At 42.2% G+C, this 22,005-nt stretch overlaps 2 protein-coding genes across 2 annotated transcripts; both read left to right on the forward strand.

Annotated features, from left to right (window-relative positions):
* Positions 1–949: 949 nt before the first annotated feature.
* On the forward strand, positions 950–5,743 carry msmo1 (methylsterol monooxygenase 1). Its single transcript, XM_041934114.1, has 6 exons — positions 950–981; positions 2,266–2,559; positions 2,670–2,818; positions 3,481–3,607; positions 3,906–4,060; positions 5,040–5,743. Exons 2-6 carry the CDS (start codon positions 2,305–2,307, stop codon positions 5,227–5,229), a joined length of 876 nt encoding a protein of 291 aa, XP_041790048.1. The 5' UTR covers positions 950–981; positions 2,266–2,304; the 3' UTR covers positions 5,230–5,743.
* Positions 5,744–7,035: 1,292 nt separating this feature from the next.
* Positions 7,036–20,966, forward strand: cpe (carboxypeptidase E). The gene is made up of 9 exons (XM_041933509.1): positions 7,036–7,416; positions 15,593–15,789; positions 15,982–16,149; positions 16,345–16,462; positions 17,331–17,513; positions 17,977–18,116; positions 18,270–18,369; positions 18,665–18,783; positions 19,786–20,966. Exons 1-9 carry the CDS (start codon positions 7,176–7,178, stop codon positions 19,882–19,884), a joined length of 1,365 nt encoding a protein of 454 aa, XP_041789443.1. The 5' UTR covers positions 7,036–7,175; the 3' UTR covers positions 19,885–20,966.
* Positions 20,967–22,005: the final 1,039 nt, after the last annotated feature.

Consider the following 22,005-nt stretch of genomic DNA (forward strand, 5'->3'; position numbering starts at 1 on the left):
GTGATTCATTTTTTACAAGTTATCTCATAATATGTCAAGTAAAGAGCATTAATATGTCTTTGTACTGAACATTTTATGTTACTTATTACTTTATATCTCAGTATATTTATTTACGATTTTACATACTTAAACTCACTGTATGATCATCTTATAAAATATGATGCATTCTCATTGATTGCATACATCAATAATTATAATATGGAGTTATATATCACTGACAGATGTCATTCTGCTGCATATTGAATACTTACATAAGATTTTTGTGGTCCTGCTACAGTACTGTGCTGTTCTTTTGAATTAATGACATGAATAGTTCTTCCACCACTGGATGATCAAGTAAGTATTAGAAAAAAGTATTATTTTGTCATTGCCACAGAAACTTTAGCATTACTTTTAAATGATGTTCAGCTCTACAGTCACAATTAGCTGTATGACAAGAACTGAAATGTGACATGGATGCTTTTTAATTAATGTAGACAAATTTCTGGAAAAAAAATAGCAACTAGAATGAACAGAAAATTGTATTTGACTTTTTGTTAAACAAGACATCAGTTTGTTGGTGCTTAAATTGAATATAATATTAATTTGATTAAAACATAACTGAAATTTATACCATTATGATATGTCTCAAAATCTCTGTAACGTTTTTAAAGTTGAAACTGGACTCACACTGTTAAAATGTAAGTTTAAGATGGAGGACACGCGTACGACTCAAACGTGCTCCGACCACCCCATCTCCTCCCTCATACTGTCTGTTCAACACTGTCGCGGTTATGAAAGCCGAGCACGCCTCTGATTGGCCGTTGCTGTAGAAACCTCCAGTCTCACTATCATCACTCCATCCCGCCGGCCAATCAGCTACGCCGCTCGGCCCTCCGACGTCAGTCTCCTCTCCGCTCGGCCAATCAGATGGCTCGATATGACTATACTTCACCCGGCCGGCCGCTAGAAGCTCAGGTAGACGGGACGTACCGCGGAAAGGTGAGAGTTTACCGTCATTTCTGGCTGCAAATGACTTATTTAGCTGAAATTTGCTGAAGTAAATCTGTTGTTTATGTGTTTGGGTGAAGAATAGAGGCAGATTTTGGTTTGTGAAACCAATAGAAAAGATATTTAGGCCTGGTTCGCAGGGCTGTATTAATCATCAATTAATTAATCATGAAATAGTGTCAGTGTCTCAGTATGAGTGATATGTTTTATCTGTTCAAGTCTCTTCTGATTGAATGTAACGGACAGCTGCACTCATGTAGTAGTTGTTGAACTAACGGCTTGTTAGCAGTGTGAACCTGCATGCTCCTGTACAGCATTTAATGGTCCACACAGTATTCAGATGAAGCCTTATGCAAATGGTATTAGTGTCATATCAAAGTGTTGTTTTAAAGCCAAGGCAAAACATTAATAAAACATTAGTAAGTATTAATATTGGCATGTGGTAATTATATTTGCAGCACTTTCTTTTGATTTTTAGTGAAGTTATAGTCACTAAAAACAAGTGCACATTGTTCACTGTGCTCTGAGTGTAGTTGTTATATTGTAGTAATAGTGTTTTTAATTTCTGCAGTGGTGTAGCGTTACGTTTACTCAAGCACTACACTCAAGTATGACTCCATGGTACTTCTACTTCCCTGACTGTTTCCAGTTTTATTTTCACTTCCTACTACATTCCAGAGGGGAATGTTGTACTTTTACTGCACTATGTTTATCTGACAACTGTAGTTACTAGTTTGCAGAATCAGATTGCATTTATGCATTTATCAAATATGATGCATTATTATAAACTATCCACCACTCTAGAAAGCAGTTAACAGCTCCACCTTAAGATTCCACCTGCTTATTTATTAATGCACCGCTAATGATCCCATAAGACACTGGTGAAGAGGTCATTTTGCATTAGCAGTACTTTAGTTTTGATACTTGGAAGTTTATTTTGCTGGTAACACTTCACTTTTATTTAAGTTACATTGTGATTGCAGGATTGAAACAGAGTATTTTGACATGGTGTGATAAGTACTTTAACTTCAATTAAAGATCTGAGCGCCTCTTACAGTCTATCAGTGCTGTTTCGGCATGCATGTAAATAGTATTTAATGCCTCAAGAAGTATTTAGTTTGCAGATAATTCATGTCATTTTTAAAACGATGGTGTAAGAACCAGGCACGTTTTAGTGGGCTAACAGGACAGAGAACTTCAGTCTGCCCACCTGGAGCTGTAAAGACTTGTCCTGTCTGATTGGTGTACGTGTAACACGGTGTTCCTGTTTTCCAGTCTTCCCTCCACACCCGCAGTCACCTCACATTGTCCATCATGGCGGCGAACGGCACGGCAGACATCTTGAGCTCTGCTTACCTGGCGGTGGAGTACGTAGATGCAGTGCTGCCAGAAAACCCCTTCCAGCCCTCCCTGAAGCACGCTTGGGGCTACATGCTGGACAACTACACCAAGTTCCAGATTGCCACCTGGGGGTCGCTCATCGTCCATGAGTTCATCTACTTCCTGTTCTGCCTGCCTGGTTTCCTCTTCCAGTTCATGCCCTTCATGCAGAAATACAAGATCCAGCAGGTTTGTGTGCAGTTTTTGGTTGTTGTGAGTTTTTTTTTTTTTAATCTAAGATGATGTTCCTCCTTATAGACCTTCTGGCTGTACGTGTGTGTGTGTGTGTATGTGTGCAGGACAAACCAGAGACCTGGGAGAAACAGTGGAGATGTTTCAAGATGCTCCTGTTCAACCATTTCTGCATCCAGCTGCCTTTGATCTGTGGGACTTACTACTTCACTGAGTTCTTCAATATCCCGTATGACTGGGACTCCATGCCTCGCTGGTCAGTGGAAGCAGAGTAAAACACACCTGAGCACGGCACATTCAAAGTACCCCGGACGTACACTCAGATTTGGGCTGGACTAAAACACTTTTGCCTTTTTTAGGGAGTTAAATTTAAAATCCACGCTTGTGCTAAATGTGATGACGGCAGAAATGAGACTGGTTTACACAGAAAACGTGTTTTATTTCTTCTGAATAGCCTTGAAATGAATAACACAGAGTATCAATACATATTAAAATATAGGAAACTGAGATAAAATCACATAAAAAATTATCAAAGCAACTGTTTGATTGTTATGCGATGTGTTCAAAAAACTTATTACCTGTAAACAATTACAGTTTGCTAGAAAACATAACTTTGAACAACAACATTACGAAAAAAGATAACAAATAATAATAATATTAATGCATTTATTTATGTAGTGTAGTTTTTATTTGTCTTGTCCATACAGGATATGAATGATAATGAATGTTTTTGTCTCTTATTGCGAACACCTTGAATTATCTGGTCACAAGTCATTCACCATGAGATGAAAAAAAGATATTTCCAGTTGAATTGATTGAGAATATTGGGCAGACATGGCTGTTTGTTGCATATGCTGCCATCAGTGAAATCTGTTGGTTGGGGTTTTCTGACCCGCCTCTCCTGGTCTCTTCCTCCAGGCCCTATGTTCTGGCTCAGTGCTTTGGCTGTGCTGTCGTTGAAGACACCTGGCACTACTTCCTGCATCGCCTGCTGCACCATCGCAGGATCTACAAATACATCCACAAAGTCCACCATGAGTTCACAGTGAGTACAAACAGCACGTGATCGGGTGGATAAACACAAACGCACCGTTTCCCAGTTGATCTGTTTACAGTGGGGTTACACATTAAAAGCGGCCTCGCTTCCACAAATGTAGGAAAACACACACACACACACATACAAACAAACACACACAGTTGTGTTTCCATCCCTTCAGAGGACATTACATAGACTTACATTCATTTCCTGGAGACTTGCCCTATCTGCAGCCACTACTTGCCTAACCCTAACCCAAATCTTCAACCAAAAATACTTTTTGGGGACTGTCTCCGCTGTCCCACAGTCTCCATTCGGCATGCAGGCAGAATACGCTCATCCCGCCGAGACGCTCATCCTGGGTGCTGGTTTCTTCATCGGCATCATGATCTTCTGTAACCACGTGTTCTTCCTGTGGGCCTGGGTGTCCTTCCGCCTGCTGGAGACCATTGATGTCCACAGGTAGGACACAGTAACAGCTCCTCTCATGGTTACGTGACTGATTACAGTAAAGGGTGAGATGGTGGTTACGTGGGAAACCGCACGTTTCTCATCATGTTAACTGATGGGGTCGACCACTAGAGGGCCACAGAGAACACCAGATGTTACTGTCATATTAGATGACACACAACTCCCTTCTCTTTAAACACTGTTGGCTTATTATTATATCAACATGTTTATATTTTGCTATTATTTTTGGATTACATACATCCAGATTTACTGAGTGATAAATACTGTGATGTATAAACATTGATCAGACAACCTAAATAGATTGTTTTATAGGTCACGTTTCGTTGTGCTTTTGTTACTTTCTTGGTTTAAAATTAAAGTGAAATCTAAAATCTAATTTTAAATAAAAAGAATTTTTAAATTTAAATCAAAATTTTGTTTCACTCAGATTCACATTTTTACCTTTTTGTAAATTACTTTGTAACTTGCTTTTAAAATTCTCTCTCAAAATTCTCAACCCTCTCATTCTAAATTACATAATTTTTTTCGTAATTTCAGAAATCAAATAATCCTTTAATTGTGGATACAATATAGAGCATGTATGACTCACAGAAGTCACGCAATGTAGAAAAAATGAGAGAGGTAAAATAAATACATTTAGAAGAAATTAATTAATAAATAAACATGAATAATCCCACTGTTTCACCAGATTTTGCCTCAATTTACACATTTTCTCTTGTAATCCTTTATTGATCAGTATTTTCTTATTTTTTTGCAGTTAGGCCCTCTAAGAAAAAAAAATGCTTGTATCTTTCGTCCTATTTCCAGTATCACCATTACAAAATCAGTATTTTTGATAATTTCCTATCCCACATCTAAAAAACATTTGTCTCTGGATCTTTTTTATAAAACAAATGATATCTGAGGCAGAACAGAAACTGATGGATTCTTTGAATGAATAACTGACAGATTCTTTCTTGCTCCCTCTCAGTGGTTACGACATCCCTCTGAACCCGCTCCACCTGATCCCGTTCTACGCCGGCACTCGTTTCCACGACTTCCACCACATGAACTTCGTTGGGAACTACGCCTCCACCTTCACCTGGTGGGACAAGCTGCTGAAGACGGACAGCCAGTACAACAAGTACATGCTGAAAGAGGGAGACAAGAAGGAGCAGTAAACCACTCGTGCCTCTGCTCTCTGTTGGAGGAGAGAAGAGGCAGTGAGTTATAGAGACACATGGCAAACAGTGCTGCTTCTGAATCTGAATCACACGCTACAGGTGTACCTTAAATGAATCAGGACGACTGCTTTGATTCTGAACGGGACTGCAAGTTGACTTCAGTCCGCCTTCTGTGCCTTCCTGCAAAAGAAGTGTTGTTGTCTGCTTCTGTCAACAGCTTCTGGCTGAATAAAAACCGTCAACATCCTCATTTTGATTTGTTGCTTTGCTCATTGAATGAAAAAAGTCGTACCACAGGAGTCTGTTGTGAAATGCTTCCATATACCTCTGTACGTCTGAGCACTTTAGCGCTTCCTCTTGAGTTGAACTGAGTCACTGGGTGACTGTGTGTTATAGCTGCAGTTCAGTGGGAACTCTCGAAATGTTTGGCACAAGCCGTGTCAGATTTTGTAAGAAGAAATTAATTTTGATTTTACAAAAAGAAACCTTGGACATGTTTTGTTTTTTCTGTTTTTGTCATGTTAGAATAAAGATGGCTAAATGAATTTAAACAGGACTTTGGTTGTGTTGAGCATTTTTTTCCTGCTCCTCTGATCATGATATATGTTTTGTTGCATTAATAAGATCGTCCATGACTGGCACATTTCAACTGGAATCACCTGCAGCTCGGGCTTGAACATTTCTGTTAAAGACAAACATCACAGGGTCCTCTCAGTGAGTGTTTTTGCTATTTCTCTGTAGACACTGGTAAGTGAATGGGGAAGTGGGTAGTTTCGTGTGTACATGCTGAAGGTTCCCTCCATCTCCTCTCTGCTGCACTGTGGACACACCCCGCTGCCCCGTTCAGCTCATACATCTCCGTCAAGACAGCCAGCAGCAGCAGGTACCAAACCGGAAGTGAAGCAGTCTGACTAAAGATTGAAAGGCTGAGTGAGTACACACCAGAATAAGTGGATGCATCCCATGATCAAATTAATGGCTGTAGTGTGACCTCAAGATTTGTTGTCCATGAGCTGACATTGCGCAACAAAGATGAATCTTTCCTGAACTGTATTTAATTTTGTGCTCTGTAATAGAAAACACTGTTGGGGGTTACAGTAGGGTTGCAATAGACAATTATTTTCATTATCCTTTACTCTGTTCATTTTTTCTCCAATTAACGATTTTATGAAAAATATCATGTCCCAGAGTCTAGATGATATCCTCACTTCCTCACATTAGTCCAAGACCCAAATATCTTCAACTTAAAGTGGGTCACTTGTTGTGATGTTCCTTTTGCTTCTTTTCACAATAAAACTGTTTATTGCGAGTCGATTTTATTTAATTCCAGCAGTTTTTATTTCTATGTCTGTTGTTTTCCACAGTGACAATTTGATTTTATGACCCCAGCTTTCACCACAGTCTGTCTGGAATGAAAAAAAAACTTACCAGACTTCCCATAAACTCTTTTATTGTGAAAGAAGCAGGAAGAAATAACAATAAATAAGAAGAAGTGGGCTTTGAATATTTTTTTCTCTTTGATCATTTCACATTTAGTGGTCCATAGTTTGTCTTATTTATCTATTCATTTATATGGAACACTTTCGGTCTCACTGTTCTTTATCGTCTGCAGTGCTCCAAATATCGCCTAGATGTGTACTTTTACGAGTTTGACGTATGGGTTTTTATTTAAAACATATAAAATGAACGCCTTCTTCCGTTGAGCTCCTGAAGAAAAGTCTTTATTCTGAAAATTGTGACCGGATGTGGTAATCCTCTGTGGCACTTTACTCTGGAGGCAGTCTGCGCTCAGGTACGGCAGCGCATCACGCTCCGTTAGACGGAGAGAGAGAGAGGGAGAGGTATTTATAGCCTAAAGCGAGGCTGCAGCACAGAGATAAGGCTTGGGACCAAGCCGCAGGCAGGCAGACATACAGGGCTTAGGGAAAAGAGGACACGTCAAAATGAAGCCGTTCCTTTCGGTCGTTTTATTCGGGGCCGCGGTGGTCGCCCTGGTCAGCGCGGCCGGTACCGATGGTGAAATCTCCTTCGAGTACCACCGTTATGAGGAGCTGCGGAAGGCGCTGGTGTCGGTGTGGCTGCAGTGCCCGACCATCACCCGCATCTACACCATCGGGGAGAGCTTCGAGGGCCGCGAGCTGCTGGTGCTGGAGATGTCCGACAACCCCGGGACGCACGAGCCTGGTCAGTTTTTACGCATACGTTAAGTCTTGCTTCATAATGCGGTGAATGCGCACCCCATCCCGCACCCTTTGTCCCCGCTTTCCTCCACGGTAGGAAGCCATCCCCGCACGCCGTGATAACACAAACAGATCACGCACTATTGCGCACACAGAAGCAACCTTGTTTTTCTTTTTTTTCTGTGAGGGTGATTCGGAAACGACCCGTGTGTCTGATGTCGGAGAACCGTGGAGCAGGCGCGCAGGTGTGTCGTGCCGCGCGTGAGACGGTGAGCGCAGGGCCTGCCGCATCACTTCAGAGGAATGTAGATGATAGATTGTGGGATCAACCACGCAAAGCCGCCATTTTGCTGGTTGATAAGGATCCCTTATCCCGAGTCGTGATTCTGACCAACACATCCCGGAGGCGGTGAAGCATGCCACGGCTCATTGGGCCGAATTAACATCCATTCAAACCAGAAGCAGTTGTGTCAGCGGTGTTGGCTGCAAAGAGTTCAGAGCATTCAGAGAACTGAATATTAAGGGAATCTGTAAGTCCTGGTGGGGTTAGTGCAGTTCTGGTGTTCCTTGGTGGACCTGGGCTATGTCATGACTTTTTAGCATCCCCATCACTGTTCCTCAGACCTTCAGGACTGGACTGCAGATGGAACAAACCACAGAGCAGGAGAAGTGATGTGAGGCAGGTTACACACCACCCGCTGTTTTTAGATGCAGTGCACCGTCTTCTATAATAGAGGGGAAAAAAGTCCAGCATTTGTGTTTGTTAAATGTTTATTTAGGAGTGCAGCATCTGATTTGTTTCAGAAATTTGGCCTTAAAGCAACAGGAGTAGAAAACATCTGAAAATATTAAACACTGGTTAAAATGCAGCTTGAAAGGCTTGTTGGAAACGTAGGACAGGCTTGAGTTATCTGAAACTGTTTGTGTGATGGAGGTGATGGACACCGAGAGCCAGATTCTCTGGAACGTTCCTTTACTTCTTCCCTGTTGTTGTTTCATGTCAGGCTGGAGTTAAATCACACCAGATATGAGTCAGTATTCCAGCTTCTATCTATATCTATTGTCTTCTTAATGTCAGAAATTGAATGCTTGCCTCCATCTTGACAAAGGTTGGTAAAAAATAAAACAGACACAATGCTGGAAATAAGCCCAGGACCAAGTCTGACATGTCGCATTTTAGAAATATGTGTTCATAATTAACCAAATTTGCTGCTTAATCCAAAGCAAACTTAACATCAAGGGCACCAGCCAGAAAGACGTGTCCTGTAAATGTTAAAAACAGGTGCACTTCCTACTCCTGATGCTGAGAGGACATTGTGTTTGCACCTATGGAGCAATAATGCAACATTAATGGATTCGCTTGTAGTCCATTTAACCTCCAGCTAAAGTCTGGGAGTGGGTTAGTGATTCCTGTCCAGCACCGTTAGCAGGAGGCTGAACAGTGACATGTTGCAGGAAGTGATTAATTTCATACTGAGACAGAGCCTTCAAAAGAAAAACCCCTGCCTGTAATTACAGCACATGCAGCTTACACTCTAGTTTGTGGGGATTTAACTGTACGTCTCATGTAGCTGTTTTGTTGTAAAGGTGTATTTTCTTCTCTGGGTGTGTTTGTGTGGTCTTAACGCTGCACCACAGGTTTTGTGTGTTTTTGCCGCTCACATGGTCACAGAGTCTAATGACCGTATGGACGTACTAAATAAGCCTGTAATAGTCTGGTGGGCGTGCGCAGCCATGAGTCACAGTAGCTTTGTGGAGTCCTTATTACTACCAGATGAGTTTCCAAGCCGCTGCTTCACCAACAGGGGCAGCACCTCCACCCCCTCCCCCTCCTAACGTCTCCTCTCTCTCCACCTCTGCTGAGCAAAACATCCACAGCAAGGAGGAGGGGGATGAAACAGAGAAGGGAAGGGGGAGACGAGCTCCAGAGAGTGAGCGGGCAGAGGAGAGAGGAGGAAGACGAAGATGATGCTTTCACTGTCAAATCCTGCAAACATTGGAAACATTTTTGAGCCTCCCTTTACGGCGCCCAGCCAATATTTTATCTGACCCTGCGATGTGTTGAAACTCTAAGGTGGGGCCGAAATAGCAGTTGCCGGGGCAACAGATCGGCTTAGTGCACTGAGCTGACTGTCTGCTCGTGGTTGGCTGGCTCCGAAGGACGGCGGTCCTGAGCTCGTGCATCTGTCAGTAAGCAGCCATCTGTCATGCACTGCGGCACAGGAAGTGCCTATAGCCGACAGTGTAAACACGCCGGTTACATATTAATACCGAGTGCGTGAAATGTAGGAGCATGGGCGGTGGTGGAGAGGACAGCAACAAGTACAGTTACTAAAGTAATTGGGTGTAATCATTATTTTTGAATTGGCAATGGATCACATGAGTCAGTAGGCGATTTGAGGGGTGGAGTTGCCAACTCCATTGTTAGCAAAAGGACAAATATGCATCCCCCTTGTTAACTTGCATCCACCATACTCACTGATCATGTATGTCTCTGAATTATCAGTAGTAACTGTGCTGTGTATTGATAAATCCATGGCGCTGTCTGTGGTGCTGAAGTAGCAGACAGGTGTGCAATTGCACCTTTTTCTCTCAGTCATATGGCACTCGCTGAGTGCTTGCTTGTGAATGACTGAGCCTTTTGAGGATGCAGCTTTCATAACCAATCATGATACTATCACCTGTTACCAATCAACCTGTTTACCTGTGGAATGTTCCAAACAGGTGTTTTTGGAGCGTTCCACAGCTTGCCCAGTCTCTTGTTGCCCCTGTCCCATCTTATTTAACCAGCTGGTGAAAGTGAACATCCAGCAGCTTAACAGCCAGATTTCTCCCCATAGAGTTGGTGAAGACTACAAGAGAGCTAAAAGAAGAGTGAATATAGACACAAACACAACTCCAAATCAAGACTAACACTCTCTGCTGGATGTGTAAATGGTCAACTGCTTGAGAGCAAATTCACCATATCTAGATGGATTCACTTAATACCACTCTCACCAATCTATCCTTTAAATATGAAATAATATAGAATGTTAGCTGCAGCCTTAGCTTAGCTTAAAGCAAAGACTGGAGAAACAACTAGCCTGGCTCCATCCAGCATTAACAAAATATGTCCTGCAGCACATCTTAATTCTCACTATTCACAGAATGAGCTATAAAAACCGCACTTCACAGTTTTACAGGGGTTATGTGGTGACTTTTTCTTGGCCAGGTACAGTCGCTTCCTGGACTCTCGGCTGGTTGCTAGGCAACTGCTCAGAACCAAGAAAAAGGGAGGCACATAGCCCCCCTGAAAACAGCCACGGTCGTTTTGACTTTCGTTTTTGTGCAGATTAAACAACCAAAAGATCCTATGTGTTTTCTTAGCGATCTGAGCTAAGCTAACTGGATGCTTGCTTTATATTTAGCGTATACCCGTTGGAGCAGTATGGGTCTTCTCATTTAACTCTCTGCAGAGACAATTAAAACAATTATAAGGCAACAGTGTTTAAGTTGGTTAAACATTCACATTAACACATCTATAATAGAATTCAACAATATAATATATATAATAATATAACTCTAACCGGCCATTCTGATGCATAATGAGTATGAATATACCTTTGAGCCTTTCATTGCATGGTGATGATAGTGATTGGTACATTTACTTAAGTAAGACTGAATGCAGGACTTTTACCTGTAATAGAGCAGTTTTATTGTATACTGTTGTTTAACATAAGTAAAGGATCTGAATGACACTTGTTTTCTTGAAGCTGGGTCATGTTTGAGTGTACAGGAGCTGAAAAGAAAGGTTTCCCTTTGGTGAAGTGGACTCTGGCTAAACTCTTTTGACTCTCATGTCTGGAAGTATTTACGAGGCTTCCAGTGAGAGGAGAAACTCTATCTTGCCCTGGGTTTGCCTTTGTCTGAAGGTGAAAAAAAAGGAGTCATGTCAGTATGAGGCACTGCTTCATCCAATATGCTGCAGACCATCTCATGTGGTGGAGACGCTGGACTGTTTTATCAGACGACAGAGGAAGTATGTAATCCCCAGTGAGCACGCACACAGATGCTTAGTTAAAGCGTGTAGCAGCCCGACACACAGCTGGATTCGGTCGTATCAAATGACATGTGACATGTCGAATACAAAGTGAAACACGGGTAGACCTGAATTTAATAGTCTACGTTGCACTAGAGGAGAGCTGAGTGTAAATCCAGTGCACTGTTTGGACGTTTTGGCCTCGAGGAGCCTCCTCCTTAAGCAGAGGTAGCGAAAACAGCTGAGAGGGAGGAGGAGCCGATGACAAACGGAGATGGAGAAGAAAGGAATGATGATGGAGAAAACGGGAAATGTAAGAGGAGTGACGAGGGAGAAGAAGAGGGGTGGTCCAAAGAGCGCAGAGGGAATGAGGGAGAGGCTGGAACGGAAGGAGGATGTGAGGAAGGCCAAGGCATCAGCCAGAGGTCATTTATTATACATCAGACACCCGCGTGCACCCTCCTCCACTCCGCCTTCACTGTGCTCTGACTGCTTCTTCTTCTTCTTTCGTTTACGCCACCAAAGCCTCCTTTCAGTTTCTTCCTTTCTTCTGTGCATATTTTTTATTCCTCTTTCCTCTGTTGTTTGCTGTGTTGCAGCTTCTCTGGTTTACATGCTTCATATTCAGCGTCTCAGCATGCTGCAATCACCTCATGTCATGCTGTGTGTTGGCAGTGCGAGCGGTAGACATTCATACAACACCTCTGTTCGACTGGCTTCTGGAGGTCTTTGCCTGCAAGAGCTCAAGCATATTAAAGACAACACAGCAGGTGTTTGGTGGATTTTGTCAAAATCTTAAAAGCTTGATAATAACATATTAAAAGAGTAACGCTAACATAGAGGCTAGCTAGGAGAAGGTTTGGGACTTGGCTCTGTGCACATATCAGCTATTATATTAGCATATGTCAATTTATTGTTTGACCTGTCTCTTCTGTGTGTGTGTGTCTCTGTAATATCAGATGACAGAGCTGGCAGTCATTCAGAGCCAACAAACTGCTTGTGTGTGTGTGTGTGTGTGTGTGTGTTTGTGTGTGTGTGTGCGCGTGTGTGTATGAGACAGGCAGATAGACGCAGAGCGAGAGTCTGTTTACTCAACCTCCAAGCTGATTTGTCTCCCGAAGCGCCTGCCTGTGTCAGGGTTGCCACGACGACTGAGAGCACTCCAATGTGGTGCTTCCCTTATGACGTTGCAGCGGCAGTCATTATTGCGCCGTCGCCTAGGAGACCGCATTGATCACCTGCCAGGCACCTTTGATGACTCCTGACAAAGTGCAGGATGATGTGGTGGGCTTTGTTTGCCTCAGATCTATTTTACTGACCTGTGGAGAAATCATCGCGCTGTGCCACGTCAGCCTTTCACGCACACATTTAGAAGATCTCCACTGCTGAGGGATATTTAACATCCTTCCACACTGAATTTAGCAAGGTAGCAAATATATCATGATGCAACCCTCCACCTTCAAACATACATGTGAGCCTATTTTGATCGTTTCCAAACAAAAAGAAAGTAAAGGTTTGCTAGATTTCTGTGTTTTATGTTGTGAAAAACTAAATATATTTTGGTTTTGGACCAAACGAGACACTTCAATTCATCACCTTGGCCTCTGGGAAACTGTCTCAACTGTAGTTTTTCACAATTTTCTGACATTTTCTGGATTTGGTGATACATAAAACCACGTGCACACACATGTGAAGTTATCACACATGCTTTTTCTTTTACTTTTCTTTTACTCTAAGTGTGCGGTGATGGGTGCGCACAAGAGAAAAGAAGCTCAGAGAGGTGCAGACAGTCTGACAGAGAAGAGTAATAAACTGAGAATAAAAGGAGAAGACTAGGTTGGCTCCAGAGGGAAAAGGACATTATGATTTTTTCCACCTACGCAGTGATGTGTCACATTCGCTTTGGTGCAAAAATGCGTCCTCTGTGTGTGTGTGTATGTGTGCAAAAAGAGTAAACAGAGCTGTTACATCAGCGTGAGTCTGCAAAAATGATCATTAATGACATTAATACAAAAGAATCATGCAGTGAATCATCATCAGCCCCACCTGCTCTGCACCGGCACATCGCCCAGAGCTCACCCAAATGCATCTTTAAATACATGTGTGAGCGAGAGGGAAGGTCTCCGAATACTGAGCATCTGTGTAATAGCTTGAATCATAGTAACTCATTTAGACAGAGTTCAACTTCAAAGTGTGTGTGTGTGTGTGTGTGAACGTGTGAGTGCATGTGTTTGACAGCTCCGTCAGGCCTCTGAAGCCTGTAAAAAACATTCCCCAACATCAGAACAGAAAGAGTTAATTGTAGTCTTGAAATCATTAGTAGCAACTGGGAGAGAAACCAGATTTGAGCGTTTAAAAATAACCTGAGTACCAGATGTTTGCTGGGCGGTGTGTGTGTGTGTGTGTCTCTGTGTGTGTGTGTGTGTGTGTTACTCACTCATGTAGCCACTGGGATTATTTCACAGATACATCAAACTCTCAAAGAAATCCACAGAAATAGATTAAAAAGGGGAAATGGGAAAACACTGACACACATGCACACTATCTTGACAGCATTATTTTTGTACATTATATTAGTTTGACAAATCTACAAAGAGTAGAGGCACAAACACAATAACAGGACACACACAAAGCCCCCCTATAAAAACAGGACCCCTGCTTTAACTTGACTGATCTGAGCGCTCAACCACAGAAAGCTACTAAAGGGCTACGTAGCTCCTCATTAGCACGCTTCTCTCTCTTGCTTGTGTGTGTGTGTGTGTTTGTATATATATTTGCATACATAAAGAGGCTAAGAGAAGAGAAGGAACAGCTAATTAGTATATTAAACAGATGGCCAGAGCCTTGGTCATTAAAACACAGCTTTACAGAGAGTTATGATATAAATAACACTCAAACATAAAGCCAGTGTTTCCTCCGATGAAGGTAAGCACAGCGAGCCGATGTGAAGCAGTCTAGTCATGATTTTATGCCTGTAAACTGACATGGAATCAGATTTAGAATCAAAAGCGTCAAGTGTACATTTTTAATGATAAATTGATTAATCTGTTTGTCAGAACAAAGACAATTAATCTACAGCAATTGTAATGATCACTGAATTGTTTGAGTCATTTATTGAGGGGAAAAAAGCCAACCATTCTCTAAGTCTGGCTTCTCATATGTGAGTATTTGCCGCTTTTCCCTGGTTTACATTGCAGCTGCCCTCATTATGCATGTAGGTGCGCGGCTATGCAGCTAAATGCACTTCCAATAAAAGCTTTAGGATTAGAGTTGCCCTTTGAAGTTTTCCCTGGAAGCGGTTGTGAAACAGTATAAAAGAAATTCAGATTAGTATAGTGGATATATAAATAAAGCTTTACTCACTTACATTTGACTTGTTTATTAAAGGTGAAATGCCATTTTCACATGAGAAAAACTTTCACTTGACGTTTATCACAGCAGCTTTTCAGATTCACACATTTCACCTGTTAAGAGTCTGAAAATCTTTGTGCCTGTATGTGAATTTTTAACCTGCTGTTTTTCTAGTGCTGGAATATTATATTTCACATGTGAAAACATGAGTTTCCTCTGTGCTTTTTTCTAAGAGCAGCAGCAGCATGAAGGTTTATATGCTGCAAAAAAGAAACAAAACAAAACCCAACAGGAGCCCTCATTTTGTAACATCATGCCCGAGTCAAATCTGATCCCAGACCTGTCACTCCTCTCCACCAAGATTTAGGCAGAACAGTCTTTGACAGTGTCTCTCACTAATCTCGGTCATTACCGTCCAAGTGGAGTTCTGGGCTGCGATGTTCAATTCAGTTTAACCTTTGAGCTGATGAGTCAGTGTGTGAGTGTCACTGCTGGAGTGTGTAGATCCACTGTTGCAGTCTAAGGGTGTGTGTGTGTCCAGGGTAACCTCTCTAACACTTGGGAATGCTTTATCCGTGGCCTTCCACCACCTCTTGGTCCATCAGAGATGGAGGAAATGTTTGTTTCCATGACGACCGACTAAGATTGCTTCCCTCTAGCAAAGATTGTGACATCACTGTGATATTCCTCTCTGTGGTTTTGTGGGCTGTTTTGTTTTGCGTTCAGCCTCTCGCTCTGAGCCATAAACGCGCTGCACAGACGAAGGTCGAACACGTTGTGCAGAATCACAGCTCTGGTTTGTTCCCCGCAGGTGAGCCTGAGTTTAAGTACATCGCCAACATGCACGGCAACGAGGCTGTGGGCAGAGAGCTGCTCATCTACCTGGCTCAGTACCTGTGCAACCAGTACCAGCAAGGCAACGAGACCATCATCGACCTCGTGCACAACACCCGCATCCACCTCATGCCCTCCATGAACCCAGATGGCTTCGAGAAGGCCGCTTCTCAGGTACAACACGATGAAAACGCACAAACCTGATCCAGGGATTTAACTCAGAGGACTACAAACACTGACTTTAAACACTGGCTTTCCAGCACACACACACACACACACACAGCAAGATTAGCAGATCTAATTAATAAAGCTCCAGACAACTCGCTTCTCCTCGCTCGAGGGTCTAAACATCATCTCCTGTTTCAGCCCGGGGAGATCAAGGACTGGTTTGTGGGCCGCAGTAACGCACAGGGGGTGGATCTGAACCGGAACTTCCCCGATCTGGACCGCATCATCTACATCAACGAGCGGGAGGGCGGAGCCAACAACCACCTGCTGCAGAACATGAAGAAGGCTGTGGATGAAAACACCAAGGTGAGCGAAGAGACATGCAGATTCAGACAGTGTGTTTGATTAAAGGATGAGGCCGGTGTTATTTCTTAAAGTTGCAAATGTTGGTGTCGACTGAAAGCGGTTATGTTTCACGTACAGAAATACTTCTTTGACTTGTTTGCAGGTGCAGTATGTATTTTTACATGTTGGTAATTAATGATCTTTTTACCTTTGCAGCTGGCTCCAGAGACCAAGGCTGTGATCCACTGGATCATGGACATCCCCTTTGTCCTCTCAGCCAACCTGCATGGAGGTGACGTGGTGGCCAACTACCCATACGACGAGACCCGCACTGGTACGTGAACACATGTGGACACACAGTCTGAAACACACCCTGTTTTCATGTGTTGGTTGTTAAACTGTATATAAACTGTTCTCTTGCTCCAACAAAGAATGTTTCCACTGATTTTATGAGACTGATATTTGGCTTGTGCCAGGACGGGAATGATCCAGGGCCTTGTTGTAGGAGAAGAAGCATACGGTCCGGGCTGGCATGGTGGTGTCCTCACAGAATCTGATGTACTCGGTGATGCAGTCAGTCATGTTGTCAATGTCCTCCTCATGTGGCTCACAGAGTACATCCCAGTCCGTCGATGCAAAGCAGTCCTGCAGTGCTTCAGTGGCATCATGTGTCCACTTCCTTACTGTCCTGGTGTGCTTGGGTTGTCTTTTCACCAGAGGGACATACCTTGGAGTCATCCTGACCAAGTTGTGGTCTGACCTGCCAAGGGGGGGAGGGCAGTGGCGTCATATGCGTCAATGGTGTTGGCATAAAAAAGATCCAGCGTTTTAGTTTCTCTGGTGGGGCAGTCGATGTACTGATGAAAGTTATTTAAGGTGATGTTTAGTGAAGCATGATTAATGTTCAGTCAGTAGTTTAGTGGCGGTGGAGCTGATGACTTCACAGGCTACCGCTGCATCAGCTGACGGGGGGATGTAAACAGCGATAACAATGGTGGACGTGAACTCCCTCGATAAATAATACGGGCGCATTCCCACAGCCAGCAGTTCAATGTCATTACTCGATGTAAACAAAATATGTTTGTGCAGGCACACCCACAATAATGTGTTGCAGATGCAGGTGTGCAGTCAGTGCTTTATCGGAGCTGCTGTCTAAACATCGCGGACTTGCTTGTTTTCCTCCATCTCGTTCTTCCTGTAAGGCTCCACCCATGAGTACAGCGCCAGTCCAGATGATGTGATGTTCAAGTCCCTGGCAAAGGCCTACTCCATTTACAACCCGGTCATGTCCGACTCTCACCGACCCCCCTGCCGTAAGAACGATGACGACTCCAGCTTCAAAGATGGCATCACTAATGGGGGGGCCTGGTACAGCGTGCCAGGAGGTAAGACACAGCAAGCGCCCAGTATGTGAGGATTTGGTGAGCTGCAGGTGAAGACACACCTGGGCTTATGTGCTTAAACTAGGCTAGATTTGGTTGAGGCTGATGCTAATGTTGCTATATGAGGTAAGATCGCCCTGCTGGTCAAGATGTTTAAGATGCAATCGCATGGTATTCTCTTTGAATCGCTTGTTGCATGTCAACTCCATCTATTTCTCTTTCCTGCATCTTCTGTTAATTCTCTACTGTACTCTATATAATAAAGAAAAGAAAGAAAGAAAATGTCCCCAAAATAAAAAAAATATTAAAACATGTTTCTTTTGAACAAAATGTAGCCTATCATAACAAAAAAAAGCCTGACAGTCTTCTGAAAATCACCAAAACCAGGCAGCATCTTGACTTCCTGCCACTTTCTCTCATCTCCTCTTCTTCTTCTTCTATCCGTTTTTTTTTTGACCCGTGACAGGAATGCAGGATTTCAACTACCTCAGCAGCAACTGCTTTGAGATCACGCTGGAGCTCAGCTGTGACAAGTTCCCCAATGAGGACACACTCAAGACCTACTGGGAGCAGAACCGCAACTCACTGGTCAACTACATCGAGCAGGTAGGCAGCACCAGCAGGACTGTGAATATGTCCTTGGACCAGTGGATGGGATGTAGTCTTCAGTCTGGTATTAATGCGTCTTCAGGAGGTCACTGTGTATGAACATTTGAGAGAGGGATCCCTCACTGGCATGGTGTGTTTGTGTTTTTGCAGGTTCATCGTGGCGTCAAAGGGTTCGTGCGTGACCTGCAGGGCAACCCCATTTCCAATGCCACTATCTCTGTGGAGGGCATTGACCATGACATAACCACAGGTATCAGCATCCAGTGCAAATTCACATAAGCCTGAAAACCATACCTGCACTCTGTTCCAACACACAACACTGACTGTGACTTGTGAAGTGTAATGGAAAGGTGTTGTAGTGTCATCTGGTGGACAAACTTGGTAATGCACCACTTTTTCAGCAGTTGATTTTTATTTGCACCTGGTTCATCATATTAGAGTGACAGTAACCGTTGGTCTAAGCACTCAATGTTGTGACGATCTATTTGATGTCCTATTTGTTGCTTACTTACTTGAATTAATGATAAAAAATCTGTATTTTATAGCCAAAGATGGAGACTACTGGCGCCTACTGGCTCCAGGAAACTACAAAGTGGCAGCCTCCGCTCCAGGATACCTGACCGTCATCAAGAAGGTGGCTGTTCCCTACAGCCCTGCAACCAGGGTAGGACTCACAGACGCATGAGCCAAACAAAAGCTGCCCCGCATTCACTGTGTGCTCACCTCATATTTACAAAAGGGTAGCTGACAGGGAGTCTGACAGTGTCGAGCAAACTATTCTCAGATCAAATCAACCATTTTATCTGTGGTGTCAGACACAACATGTCAACATCCTGCACAAATAGCATTTATTGTATATATTTGGAAAAGACTTTGATCTAATAGGAAACTGTAACTGGATCACTCGAATCATGCACCTCTAGCAGAGAGGATACTGTATATTTGACCAATGCTTGGTTTTAACAAATCTAATCACGGCTTTAAAGGATGGGCTTATCCACTGTAAAGATCTCTTAAATCAATGGCAATCAATCTCAACCACTTTGACTTTGAACTGTTTAAAACAAAGCTGTGTCTATTGCTTTATTTTAGAATCGTATATTGTCAACAAGCCAACAGATGAATACATCCTACTAACAAGTCTTCCTGTGTGGCCAAAGAGTCATGTAGCTTATTCCTCAGACCTCACTGGTCTCCAAAAACTGTCAACCCTAACCTATCAAAACCAAATGAGTTTTTTCTATCCTGATGCCAGAAGTTCTCACTGGAGCACCAAATGTGTGTGAAAAAGTCCCCATCAAATCCACAATTTACTCCTGTTTGAGTGATGTTTGCTAATAACTACTGTGCTAAGCTGTTTGTGGAAATTATTCCTTTTTTTTTTATTAAAACCTACGTATTTGTGACCTGTTTTTAAAGATTTATTTTATTCAGGAGGAATGGCTTTAGTGCTGGGAGCCACCCACAAAGCAGGGAAGCATTGAGAGATGAACTAAAGCTTCAGTGATTCAGGTCATTTAATGGGATTAGGTCATAATAAGAAAAATATAGAATAAGGACAGCTTTATCCTTTCAAGTCCAATGCATAAAAATCAAAAAATCCACCCTATGGTGGGAGACTTATAAATTGGAATCTCATCTGTCTCTGTGTGGCTCTCTCTGTCAGGTGGACTTTGAGCTGGAGTCTATGATGGAGAGGAAGGAGGAAGAGCGGGAGGAGCTGATGGACTGGTGGAAGATGATGTCAGAGACATTGAACTTCTAAAGTGATTGTCTGGCTGATGATTGAACCGTCCGCACATCGATGTAATATACTCGACATTTTGTGTGCCCGTCCACTCTAAAAAAAGAATATATTGTCTCATCTTTGTTTCGTTCTCTTTCAATCATTATTTGATTATATTGTTTATTATGTAACAGTTTGCCTCATTCTCCTGTAGATTAAATACCCTGCAGACACACAAACACATACTGATGGACACAGGAGGAATTTGCAGGTAGTTTTGTGCGGCGAGATCGATGTTGATTTCTGTGGTATTGTGTTCTTTATCGTACACGTGATTGGTAACCATGGCACCCATCTATATAACCAATGAGTGACTGATTATGTATGTAAAAGAGCTGTTTACATCATGACCACATGGCTCTGTCCATAATAATTCGTCTTTTTCCCTGTTTTAAATGTCTCTGTTTCTCCAGGCTTTAGTACAAATACACTAACAGAAACACGCAACTCAAGTGCACACGAAACACACAGCTGTAACGTACACACACACACACACACACACGCACACTGCTTCTCTCTCTGTTTCTTTCCTGTAATATAAAAAAATCCAACACTATGGTTCTGAGGTTATCAGGGACATTAAAAACACTGTAAAATCACTGTAAACAAGATATTGTACACAATCTATACAGGCAAGCTCATTTCCCTGTATGTTATTGATGTTGAGATTTCTTTTTTTAACTGAGTGCAGCACAGCTTTGATTTTAGCACAAGATGAATGGTTATAATATATACTGTATTTATGAACTAGGTATAGCAAGAAATATGTGTTTTTTTGTAACTAAAAGAAATCAAAGAACACAAGGCCATGACACCTATAAATCTGCCCCCCTCAGTCTACCCAAAGCCATTCCTTTGTATGTGCACTACACTGGGAATTCTATGGTACGTAAGGGACTGTAGTACATGTAGAAACTGTTTTTCAAGAATAAATTAACACTAATCTTCTGAGTGGGGCTGTATGGATGTAGTTGAGACTACAGGAAGAATTTATTGAATGTATAGCTATAGAAACGGTTACACGTGTAAAGAATTAACTGATCAATAAATCTCCCCTCGTTATGTTGTCAAACTGCTGTCTTGTCGCCTTTGTTTGAGCTCATTCAGGTGAAATTAACCACCCCAGAAATAAAGTGATGGTGTCCTACGGTGCATATATTAACTGGTGTATTGCACTTCTTAACAAGGCTGAATGGTGCATAATAGTGATGATAAAGCTTTTTTTCCCGTTGTATTTATACATCATATGAGACCTAAATTAAAAATGAATTTGGGAAAACATTTGTCGCCTGCAAGGAAATGTGTATAATTGAAATGGGTTGAGTTGGTGCCCCCTAGAGTTAGTACTGTATATGGCCCAACGAAATACAGATTTATTGCAGTCTTGGGCGTGAGTGAAGTAAAGTTTAGGCAATTTTTTTTTAATTATTTATGACACAGGATTAAATGTGCCTCTGGCATGGTGGTGGTAATTAAACTCTAATACATTAGAAGGATTAATTCATTGTAGAAAAAAACAAAAGTGTTGCACTTAAAGCAACATAGTGCTTTTCCACAGTTGTTGGGGCAATCCATATTTTTTATATATTTTTTCTACACATTTTTTTCTTTTATAGAGTCAAAAATTTCATTTTGCTTGTATAATGTGTACATATATAGTCTACTTTTTTATTTTGTATTGCGTTTTTTTTTTTATTTCTCTGTTGCTATTTTTCTTCCCACTGCTACTACATGCTGCTGTAATGCCCAAATTTCCCCGGCTGGAGATAAATAAAGTTTTTTCTTATCTTAGTGATTAATAGCTGCAGTCACCAAATTGTGTAGCTTGATACCATATTGTATAACAGCACACACCAGAGTAGAATATGATATGAGTAATGGTACTTAGTGTTTGTATGAAATATGATGTAGCACATAATGGGATTTACCTGTGTTTGTATGTTTGTTATGGTTGCACATATGACCTGTATGTTCAAATTCTGGACGCTAGGGGGCAAACAACTTCCAAACAAGCTAACAGATAAACAGCTAATGTTATCATCAAAACACCGGTTTGATAAAGTTGTCATGGCTAACGTGTCGGCCAACAGTTGCGTACTT

This window comes from Chelmon rostratus, chromosome 3 (genome assembly GCF_017976325.1).
Source record: "Chelmon rostratus isolate fCheRos1 chromosome 3, fCheRos1.pri, whole genome shotgun sequence".
NCBI classification, from domain to species: domain Eukaryota; kingdom Metazoa; phylum Chordata; class Actinopteri; order Chaetodontiformes; family Chaetodontidae; genus Chelmon; species Chelmon rostratus.

Bases quoted from the DNA above. Each gene is read 5' to 3' on its own strand.
- msmo1 (XM_041934114.1), top strand. From the start codon at position 2,305: ATGGCGGCGAACGGCACGGCAGACATCTTGAGCTCTGCTTACCTGGCG. The intron at 2,560-2,669 runs GTTTGTGTGCAG...GTATGTGTGCAG, and splicing joins AGAAATACAAGATCCAGCAG to GACAAACCAGAGACCTGGGA. The intron at 4,061-5,039 runs GTAGGACACAGT...GCTCCCTCTCAG, and splicing joins GAGACCATTGATGTCCACAG to TGGTTACGACATCCCTCTGA.
- cpe (XM_041933509.1), top strand. From the start codon at position 7,176: ATGAAGCCGTTCCTTTCGGTCGTTTTATTCGGGGCCGCGGTGGTCGCC. The intron at 18,370-18,664 runs GTATCAGCATCC...TGTATTTTATAG, and splicing joins TGACCATGACATAACCACAG to CCAAAGATGGAGACTACTGG. The intron at 18,784-19,785 runs GTAGGACTCACA...TCTCTCTGTCAG, and splicing joins CCTACAGCCCTGCAACCAGG to GTGGACTTTGAGCTGGAGTC.